Source organism: Mobula birostris, chromosome 12, assembly GCF_030028105.1.
Source record: "Mobula birostris isolate sMobBir1 chromosome 12, sMobBir1.hap1, whole genome shotgun sequence".
NCBI classification, from domain to species: Eukaryota; Metazoa; Chordata; class Chondrichthyes; order Myliobatiformes; family Myliobatidae; genus Mobula; species Mobula birostris.
The window spans coordinates 36,055,491-36,067,238 of NC_092381.1; the positions used below are offsets into that span (position 1 = coordinate 36,055,491).

At 39.4% G+C, this 11,748-nt stretch overlaps 1 protein-coding gene across 3 annotated transcripts in view; it reads left to right on the forward strand.

Annotated features, from left to right (window-relative positions):
* kif2c (kinesin family member 2C) overlaps positions 1–10,666 on the forward strand; it is a 70,985-nt gene extending 60,319 nt beyond the window's left edge. For all 3 annotated transcript variants that reach the window (XM_072274634.1, XM_072274636.1, XM_072274635.1), the window contains 3 exons: positions 6,096–6,191; positions 8,045–8,180; positions 9,432–10,666. In XM_072274634.1, coding sequence (XP_072130735.1) covers positions 6,096–6,191; positions 8,045–8,180; positions 9,432–9,496 — 297 coding nt within the window. In that variant the 3' untranslated portion in view covers positions 9,497–10,666. The remainder of the gene's footprint in view (positions 1–6,095; positions 6,192–8,044; positions 8,181–9,431) is intronic.
* Positions 10,667–11,748: the final 1,082 nt, after the last annotated feature.

Below are 11,748 nucleotides of genomic sequence, written 5' to 3' on the forward strand. Positions count from 1 at the left end.
TTGGCCTCAAACAATTGCAACCATCTGCAGATAGGATGAGCTCTTACAGGCTTTTTCCCCCTCGGTTGGGTGAGACTAGAATTAGAACTCATAGGTTTAGGGTGAAAAGTGAAATCTTCTTCATTCAGAGGTTGCTGTGAGTGGAACAAGCTGCCATTGGAAGTGGAGGTGCTGATTCAATGTTAATGTTTTAAGAGAAATTTGGACAGGTTATTGAATGAGAGGGATACAGTCTGGTTTGTAAGTAGATGCAACTAGGCAGAAGATTAGTTTGGTATAGACTAGTTGGGCAGAAGTCCCTGTTTCTCTGCTGCAGTACTCTATCTCTAGAACTCGCTGCCAGAGGAGATGGTGGAATCAAAAACAACCTTCCTTTTCATTAGGTAAAACTCCAAGCATTGTTTTTTCATCTTACTGGCCATTGACTTCAGTTTCTTCACTGCTGCTTCATGTCACATTTGATCAAATGCTGCCTTGATGCCAAAGCCAGCTACTTTGGACTCGCCTCATCTATTCTTAATCATCAGTAATCAACTTGGGTACTCACGAGTTTTAATTTGCCGAGGTGCAGTGGTAAGTTGCCAAGGTCATAAATAGGCTCTGAAATGCCTAGCAAATTAATGTCAGAGATTCTTAATGCTTGCAAGCAAATAGACACAATGCATCTGGATGTAAACACGAGGAAACCTGCAGATGCTGGAATTTCAAGCAACACACATAAAAGTTGCTGGTGAACTCAGCAGGCCAGGCAGCATCTATAGGAAGAGGTACAGTCGACGTTTTGGGCCGAGACCCTTCGTCAGGACTAACTGAAAGAAGGGCTAGTAAGAGATTTGAAAGGGGGAGGGGGAGATCCAAAATGATAGGAGAAGACAGGAGAGGGAGGGATGGAGCCAAGAGCTGGACAGGTGATTGGCAAAAGGGATATGAGAGGATCATGGGACGGGAGGCCTAGGGAGAAAGAAAGGGGAGGGGGGAAGCCCAGAGGATGGGCAATAAGGGATGGGGTACGAGGGGGAAGTGGGGCATTAACGGAAGTTCGAGAAATCAATGTTCATGCCTTCAGGTTGGAGGCCACCCAGATGGAATATAAGGTGTTGTTCCTCCAACCTGAGTGTAGCTCCATCTTTACAGTAGAGGAGGCCGTGGATAGACATATCAGAAAGGGAATGGGACGTGGAATTAAAATGTGTGACCATTGGGAGATCCTGCTTTCTCTGGCCGACAGAGCGTAGGTGTTCAGCGAACCGATCTCCCAGTCTGCGTCGGGTCTCGCCAATATATAGAAGGCCGCATTGGGAGTACCGGACGCAGTATATCACCCCAGCCGACTCACAGGTGAAGTGTCGCCTCACCTGGAAGAACTGTCTGGGGCCCTGAATGGTGGTAAGGGAGGAAGTGTAAGGGCATGTGTAGCACTTGTTCCGCTCACAAGGATAAGTGCCGGGAGGGAGATCGGTGGGGAGGGATGGGGGGGACGAATGGACAAGGGAGTTGCGTAGGGAGCGGTCCCTGCGGACGCGGGGGGGGGAGGGAAAGGTGTGCTTAGTGGTGGGATCCTGTTGGAGGTGGCGGAAGTTACGGAGAATTATATGTTGGACCCGGAGGCTGGTGGGGTGGTAGGTGAGGACAAGGGGAACCCTATTCCTAGTGGGGTGGCAGGAGGATGGGGTGAGAGCAGATGTGCGTGAAATGGGAGGGATGCATTTGAAAGCAGAGTTGATGGTGGAGGAAGGGAAGCCCCTTTCTTTAAAAAAGAAGGCCATCTCCTTCGTCCTGGAATGAAAAGCCTCATCCTGAGAGCAGATGCAGCGGAGATGGAGGAATTGCGAGAAGGGGATGGCATTTTCGCAAGAGACAGGGTGAGAAGACGAATAGTCCAGATAGCTGTGATAGTCTGGAGGCTTATAATAGACATCAGTAGATAAGCTGTCTCCAGAGATAGAGACAGAAAGATCTAGAAAGGGGAGGGAGGTGTCGGAAATGGACCAGGTAATCTTGAGGGCAGGGTGAAAGTTGGAGGCAAAGTTAATGAAGTCAACGGGCTCAGCATGCGTGCAGGAAGCAGCGCAAGTGCAGTCGTCGATGTAGCAAAGGAAAAGTGGGGGACATACCAGTATAGGCTTGGAACATGGATTGTTCCACAAAGCCAACAAAAAGGCAGGCATAGCTGGGACCCATATGGGTGCCAGTGGGTCCCTTTAGTTTGGAGGAAGTAGGAGGAGCCAAAGGAGAAATTATTAAGAGTAAGGACTAATTCCGCTAGACGGAGCTGAGTGATGGTAGAGGGGAACTGGTTAGGTCTGGAATCCAAAAAGAAGTGGAGAGCTTTGAGACCTTCCTGGTGGAGGATGGAAGTATATAGGGACTGGACATCCATGGTGAAAATAAAGCGGTGCGGCCCAGGAAATTTAAAATCATTGAAAAATTTTAAAGCGTGAGAAGTGTCACAAACATAGGTAGGAAGGGATTGAACAAGGGGGATAAAACTTTTTTAAAGAAAGGGGCTTCCCTTCCTCTACCATCAACTCTGCTCTCAAACACATCTCTCCCATTTCACGCACACCTGCTCTCACCCCATCCTCCCACAACCCCGCTAGGAATAGGGTGCCCCTTGTCCTCACCTACCACCCCACCAGCCTCTGGGTCCAACATATAATTCAGGGCCCCAGACAGTCCTTCCAGGTGAGGCAACACTTCACCTGTGAGTCAGCTGGGGTGATATACTGCGTCCGGTGCTCCTGATGCGGCCTTCTATATATTGGCGAGACCCGACGCAGAGTGGGAGACGGTTTCGCTGAACGCCTACGCTCTCCGCCAGAGAAAACAGGATCTCCCAGTGGCCACACATTTTAATTCCACGTCCCTTTCCCTTTCTGATATGTCTATCCACGGCCTCCTCTACTGTAAAGATGAAGCTACACTCATGTTGGAGGAACAACACCTTATATTCCGTCTGGGTAGCCTCCAACCTGATGACGTGAACATTGGCTTTTCTAACTTCCGTTAATGCCCCACCTCCCCCTCGTACCCCATCCGTTATTGCCCATCTTCTGGGCGTCCCCCCTCCCCCTTTCTTTCTCCCTCGGCCTCCTGTCCCATGATCCTCTCATATCCCTTTTGCCAATCACCTGTCCAGCTCTTGGCTCCATCTCTCCCCCTCCCACTTTCAAATCACTTACTAGCTCTTTCAGTTAGTCCTGACGAAGGGTCTCAGCCCAAAACGTCGACTGTACCTCTTTCTAGAGATGCTGCCTGGCCTGCTGTGTTCACCAGCAACTTTTATGTGTGTTGTATCTGGATGTAAATGTTTTTCTCACTTCTGGTTCCAAAGAAGCATTTACAATCTGAAATATTAATTGTTTCTCTTTACATAGATGCTCTGAAGATTTCTAGCTATTTCTTTTGGTTTTTATTTCAGATTTCCTGCATCTGCATTGTTTTTTTATAGATATTAATAGAGACATCCGTCATCTGTGTTTGAAGTTGCAAAGAGTGGAAATATTCATCAATATCTCAAGTAATGGTGTCATAATTCAATTACCCAATGATCAGAGTTAGTCTGAAACTGTATTTTATAATATGGTTTATGTTGAGTTTCAGAAAGACTTGCGGGGTTCTGTTTTCCAGAATATAATACATTCAAAATTGGGATGGTAGTAAGTTTATCAAGCTATCAACCTGACACCTAAAAGTAAACATTGTCAAATAATGTTGCTGATGTGATTTATTGCTCTTGAAAGTTGGTTATGTTGATAAAGCATGACCATTAAGCATTTGTACTAATGTCAATTTCAACTTTATGAAGACTTGCATTCCAGTAGCAGCCTACTGTAGCTATGCAGCAGCAACAATTAAGAGAACAAATGGTCAGTTAGTAAAAATGGGTGTGGAAGTCCTGTGAGGATCCTTGGACCTATTCTCTAAAGTTTGAAATTGGTAATGAGCTCACAGGATTGCATAAAAGAGTTTTGCTATATCTACCTGTTCAACATTGTCAAGCCGTTTCTCCAGTCTAGAGTGTCGATGTTAAATGTTCAAAGCCTCAAGATGAAGAATTTACCAATTAAGAAAGTTAACATGTTTCTTCACTGAATGGATTGTCTAGTTTTAACATTCTATTCAAAAATGTTAAACTGGAAGTACAGAGCTACCTGAATATAGCATGGTTCTATATATTGTGCTTTCAACTGAGCCATATCTCTATAGGAAGATTGTATTTTTATAACAAAATTACAGGAGAACACTAATTAGCAGTATGTAATAGATCTTTGCTTGTGAAAGTCAATCTGACAACGACTGCTGAAGGAGCAGTAGATTTTGGTACTCTGGCACTTGGGAGTTTTTTCTATTAGAAGAATCCCATGTGTTGTGTACTAGTAGAGGCAATGGGAGTGGATGTTGGGGAAATATATTCAAACTGTTGAAAGAATTCTAAATTTGTAAACATTTATAATAGATGATAAATTGTCTCCTTTCACCACTTGAATCACATCAAGTTTGTACTGCTTTCAAGAGCCACAGTGCAGGATATTAAAATATAACAGTGGAAGTAGTTATTTGTCTCATTGTGAATAATATGTTATCTTTTGAAGCATGCAAATGTAGCTTGAAGTTTGGCTTGTTGCATTTTGGTGCACATTATTTCTGGTGGTCTGATCAAGGCTAACCTATCTTTTGAAACGAATATTTTCTTATCAACTGTCTATGGAATGTATGATGAAGTATGCTGAATGAGTTACCAAGACATCAGTAAAGATCTGTGCATGCACAAAACACAATTTGCTGCTAATTCTACTTAGTTGAGACTTGTAGATGGGGAATCTATTTAAGAATTTCAAATGACCTCCATGTGTATCTGAAACAGCCCTGATTAAAGTTACTTGTTAATGCAGGGAAATAAATAAAGTAGATCTCTGAATCAAAATAGTAAAGATATAATTCTCAGATGCAACTGTTTTCTCATCTTCAATGTGATTCTCTTATTTTCTACTCCCCATCCTACCTAAATGAAACGGCTCTAATTTAACTTCATCCATTCTAATAAGCTGTGCTTAAACATTAAATGCATTTAAGTAAAAGCAAAATGCTGCAAGTATCCAGATTCAGAATATTCAGGGCTGGGGGCTTTTATTTTCAAGATCTTGTAGATTTTTGATGTTTAGTATTTGCTTAAAGATTGTTATATTGGCTTAGCTTTGTTTAGCTGAAAGCTATTCTCAGAAATGTAGCCCTTAGGTTATTTTACAAGACCAGCTTTCCCCTTTCCGACATTCCACAATGGATCGAATGCTAATCCTGATCCTCAGATCTTTGCCCTCATTCCTTTTTATTTCTGCTCCTTTTTATCTAAAATTTTCACTTATACTTTTTGATGGTGTGTAAAAGAAACATTTTATTTCACTAATTACATTTTTCAGTGCTCTTCTGGACATCTCTGTATCAAATCATCATTTGGGATTGTTGTCACATGTTAAATCAAAGTCAATACAAAATGTCAGTCATAGAGTTTGTTCAATTTACAAACAATATTTGTTGGCAGTTATTTGCAACTAATTTCAATCTAGCAAGTTCTAAGAAACCTTTAACTTTCATCTGCACATAATCAAGAACAGAACAATTTTGTGTTCTTCATTTGCCTCAATCAAAGACCTTTTCTAATTTGTTAGTTGTGAACATGAAATTGTTTTTAAAGTTTAATTGTCTATAGTATAGAAGGTAGGGGTAGCATGATCATGGTGATTTGTTTGTTTATTTTATTTCGAGATACAGCAGGGAACAGGCCATGTGCACATGGGTTTGAACTTCAAACTTGGTTACAGAGGATGCCGGAATTGAACTCTGAACTCCACCCTGAGCTGTAAAAGCGTCATGCTAATTGCTGTGCTACTGTGGCACCCCATTCAGCTGCATAATCTTCTAGTTCCCCACATTTGTAGACAAGTCTCTTGTGCACATTTGTCACTTTTATTAAGAAGTTGCAAAGCCTTCTGAAATTATGAACATTTCAGTAAGTGCCATTGACCTTGGTGTGAATTAAGCTACTTAAATACTAGGTATAAAACTTGCTTAAGTATGTCATTTCCCATTTTAAGGAGGCACCATCAAAGATTTGTGACTTGCATGTAGATGTCTCTCGAATTCTTGAGTTGGAAGAGCAGGTGGTGGATGAACATCGAGAAATTCAGCAGGTAAGAAGAAGAATTCCATTTGCAAAAAAAATTAATAATTTTGGCTAGTTTCTTCCCTCCCTGAGTGGCTTTGAATAGGGGCCACTTACACCAGCAGGGTTCCTAGTTTGTCTCAGATAATTATGATCAGGATGGCTGTCAGTGCTACAATTAGAAATTGAATTGAATTGACTTTATTACTTATATCCTTCAAATACATGAGGAGTAAAAATGTTTACATTATGTCTCCGTTCAAATGTGCAATTATAGTAATTTATAATATGTACAACAGGACAGTCAATATAACATAGAAATACAGCATTGTCAGCATGAATGATGGCTGGTGGAAAAAGCTGTCCCGGAGTCTGTTGGTCCTGGCTTTTATTCTACAGTACCATTTCCCGGATGGTAGCAGCTGGAACAGTTTGTGGTTGGGGTGACTCGGGTCCCCAATGATCCTTCGGGCCCTTTTTACACACCTGTCTTTGCAAATGTCCTGAATAGTGGGAAGTTCACATCTACAGATGCACTGGACTGTCCGCACCACTCTCTGCAGAGTCCTGCAATTGAGGGAACTACAGTTCCTAAGGCAATGATGCAGCCAGTCAGGATGCTCTCAATCGTGCCCCTGTAGAAAGTTCTTAGAATTTGGCGGGTGGGGGCCATACCAAACTTCTATATACAAGGATATCTGCCCCTCTGTCTCTTTCCTCCCACTCTCCATCTTGTTGCAGTGGGCCACTTTTGTTCAGTCAGGGCTCTCTTACAAAATTCTGGTCGTCGTAATTTACTGCCATTCCATTAAAGGTTTTGATGGGGTTCTTAATGTTGTTCAAACGCTTGAATGTTTAATAGTTTAAATACACAAAATAAATTGATGTTTTCTTGAGCAGGTTTCATGGTGTTTCTTTGTTTCGTGGTAGCCTGTGGGAGGATATGCTCCGGGCAGCCTGCTGTGTTGTATTCTGTGTACATTGATAATAAATATACTTTGAATTTTTGAAACAAACTCGTTGGCTAAGAATACAAATTATTTACTCAATTTTGATACTACGGTCTGCTAGCAGTACCTTGCAGGGCAATGCTTAAATCAAGAAATATTTTCCATTACACTCTATCAATAAGTATGCAGTTTCCAAACCCCGGGATGTTCCTGTGTTTAATTTTGTTCTGGCACCATATGCGGTTCAGAAGGAGCCTGGAAGTTCATTTTAATGTCATTAGAATTGTGCTGCCTCTGTTAGATTGTTGATTATATATTGTTAATTTGAGCAATAGTAAAGTAAGTACTAAGAAGTAAGTAAATTAAATGCAAGTTTCCCAATTTCCAGAATATTTTGATTTCATAAGGCAAATGAGAGCATGTGTGTATACAGGGTTACCTTTGAAACAATTAAACAAGATGTGGTTTATCCAGGAAAACACGTCCCCGCTAAATTCACATTTCCATTGGAGTGCAGTAGGTAAGATTTTTAGTTTTAGTTTGTTGGTGAACTCTGTGAAGCAGTCACGTATCTCTGGTTGGCTCAACATATCTCAACGATTGGCTGAGGTTCTGCCCTACTAGTTCCCTTTGAATCAATGGAAACCTTATAATTTTTTTCCCTGCTAAAAGTGGATAGCATGTTTTGCTGAGCTGACAGTTTTTTTAAAAAAAATTACTGTGATTCTCACTGGGCTCCTGCAAAGTGAACTCGTGGAGAAATTTAACAAAATTTCAAATTTAGCTGGCTGCAGCTAAGTAGGGTAGTCACTTAATCCAATCTGAGCCGTGCCAAATACTGTAATTTTCCTTCCCTTAAGGGAGCAGACATTTAATGAACACTTAATTCCATACTTTTATATGGAAAGTAATGATTTATCTTTTTCCTCAGAAATTACTACGGTGGAGTGATGCAGATAATAAACTCTTGAAGATGACTCAACTACCAGAGTATAATGTTGAAAACTACGTCAACATATTACAATCGTACATCGATGAGAGGATGGAAATATTTCAAGAGTTTGACAGTACAGTTTTCAGATTTATACTCTTATATTGAATTAAGGAATGTTGATCTCAATATGTAAAAACAAGGGGAGCATTGAATATTTTGTAATTCATAATGCAGCCCTGCTGCTTTTCACTTCTGATCAAAATTGTCTTGCTTTACTAAGTGAGCTGGAGATTTGACTAAAAGTGTACACGAATGGAAAGGTTTGAAATTGGTTATGGGCAATTAAGTGGCAACCTTAAGTTATTTCCTATCAGTGAGATATCCAATTTAAAACAGATGGCAATAAATTTTGTATTGTCTATTTTGTACCACTGCATATTCCCACACTTCATCGGGATTGATGAAGGGTCTTGGCCCGAAACGTCAACTGTTTACTCTTTTCCATAGATGCTGCCTGGCCTGCTGAGTTCCTCCAGCATTTTGTGTGTGTGTTGCTGTGAGAATACATTTTGGTCAATGTGTGTATTCCACTACAACATCCCAAAAAATGTACTGTTAAATCTTCATGTCTTTCGGTGTATTTAAAGAAAAATTGAAGCAAATTTTTTGCCTGATTTTGAACAATCAAATGGATTTAAATGTAATTCAAAAAAGAGGAAATATGCCTATGACTTCCCTGGTGTCAATTTGATCCCAAGTCAAGACAATCTTGTCATGTATTCTGAGGAAGGGTAGTGGCAATGATTTTCAAATCATTGGGAAAATGTTAGTTAAGGACTCCCCTCTGAATTATTCAAGAATTCCAATTTGCAGGTGAAAACATTAACCTAGCATGATATCTCATGGATGAGTTCAATTATAGATTAAGTGATGATTGTTACACCTGATGTTGGTGCACGACAGGACAGCCAGGTGGAGTTGATGGGCGTACCAAAGAATCGGTTGCAGGGGAATTGCTTAATGAGCCAAATGTTGGAGAAGGTATCTGATGTTTAAAAATCTGTATTTATCCCACTTACTTAATTTTCATGTGAGTAATTAACAGTATAGTCATGTAAACATTGACACTCTAAGAAAGATGGCAAAAGATGTCCAGTCTTGAAACTATAAGCAGTCGATTTAGTCAAGTGCCCAAATCCATGAATGAATACAATGAGGAAAACTATATTGGTAGGTTCAGGAAATCAAACCCAAAATTGTTTAGGCATTTTCATAAATTTTATTAATAGGTTATTCATATTGTAAAGTTTGGAGTAATCTGTTTTGTTCATCTGAAATTTAAACTGAAATATAATATATTAAATACTTGTCTTTCTAACTGCAGAAATCGTGAAAGCCTTGCGACAAGCTTTGCAGAAGGAGGAGCAAGCTGCTAAATTTCATGGGTAAAGCCATGACCTGCAATTTGAGCATCTGTGCAAGCATTGTCATTGTAACTTTTGTGGCCATTGTATTCACCTCTCATTCAACCAGAGGCTGTGAAATTTCAAACATGTTCCTCTTTGCTGTTTATGTCTTTACAATCCTCTTTCTAAAACATTTGTCTATATGTCTCTCTTGGATATTTTCTTTTGAAAATGTACAGATTTATATCTCGTTTATAATATGTTTGAACTGACGTTGTGACATGTAAGAGCGAAAGTTTGCATACATAGTGATGCAGTTATGGTATTAAGTTTTCCAGAATACATTGATCTCTCTAATCTATTCCATTATTGCAAATTAGAAAATGAACCTGTTTTAAAAAGTTGAGAGTGGAATTGCTCTGTCTTTGTTTTCATTCCCTGCCCCAAAATATAACAAATATTTCATGGTGGCAAACTAATATTTTAATGTGCTGGAGTTGTAAAACTCTGTAATGACTTGCTAAATATTTCACAACTCGTTAGTTTTATAGTTCCAGTAGAATAACCTGCTGAATGCTTAGTGTTTGGGTTTAATGAATAGTGACTGACTTTGGTATCCTCTAGCATGTTTATAATCAAGTCAATTCAGTGTACCAGTGAAACACTACAGAGTTTTTCCAAGGACGGAATTATATCACTCTATTGGATTGCTAAAATGGTCTTGTTTTTTTGTGTTCTTTTTTTTACTTTTTTGGTGAACAAAATATAAAGCAGCTGCACAACATTTTGATTCTTCTCAAATTGTATGATGCTCGTTAATACAATAGGAGTCTGGAAGAGCCAAAGTGACGCACTGCAATCCATTTTATCTAAAGCTGTTCAACTTGAGGACAAAGCAAACCATAAGTGTCCCTAATTCATAACTTAAAACAATTTTCTATACTTTTTTTTTGCACTGGAATAGGAGGAGAGAAATCAATTGACTTCCAAATTCTGAAGTAACCCAGATATGTTTTTATGAACAACCACCTGGCAAAGAACTGAATTAAGATTTTCTTAGTCTACCCTTAAATGATTGGTGTACTGATGGAAAAGTCAAATGTGAACTATTCTCTGGTTTGTGTCGATCCAGATTACATAGTCCATTGGAATTTATTGAATTGAGGAATCATTATACTGTAATGTCCTTTGACATATTTAATAAAGAAATTAATTACCATACAAGCTGATCATTTAAAAAAAAATATCTATCACATGCTGAACTTGAATGTGGTGAACTGATTAATAGTTTAAAAGAAAATTGCACATAGATTTAGAAGTAGCCCACTACTGCAAATTTCTACTAATATTTGTTTATTTAAATGTTATTTGAACTGCTTTGGAAGAAACAAGGTGAAGCCCTTTTAACCATTTTGCCTTTATCTGGTTCCCATTATTAGACACATTCTCTGATTTAAAAATAAGATCCTGAGCAATGCTGCATAACAATTACAGGCATATAGATTTAGTTATAAAGTCCTCTACTGTGAATCTTATTCCTATTATCCCTTCATCACCTACTCCAACTCTAGAGATATTGAAAAGCTGTGTTAAGCTTTCTAATCCAAGTAGTATGCAGGCTCTGCAGTTTACAGTGTGAGCAGACAGGATTGCAAATGTGTGCCCTGGGTCACTCGGCAGTAATAAAACACAACAATCTGTAAGATGCTATGATTTGTATTACAGTTAATTACTCTTGTGTTGCCAATGTGGCAACAAGTACTTGTCTAAAGTTATTTTATATTCTACCAATTCTAATCAACTGATTACAGCAACACACACAAAATGCTAGAGAAACTCAGCAGGTCAGGCAGTATCTATGGAAATGAATAAACAGTCAATGTTTTGGCATAATATTGCACAAACACTATTAGCAAAGCACTCTGGTACAATTCAGATTCCATTTTGTTACTACAAGTAAATACATTATATTCCCTCCTTTGTGTCATTTCATGACAACGCAATGTTTCATCAAAAATCGTAATTGAAATATGCAATTACTATTCCTCCTTACAAAACTGCTTCAATTCTGGGATGTTGATGGGCTTCCTTTTATGAACTGTTTTCTTCAGGTCCTTCCACAACATTTCTATAAGAATAAGTTCAGGACTTTGATTCGGCCATTCAAAAACACAGATTTTCTTTTTAAACCATTCTGTTGTTGATTTGCTCTCGTCTTTTGGATCATTGTTTTGTTGCATTATCCAATTTCTATTAAGCTGCAGGTGATGGACTGCTACCCAGGCATTCTCCTAT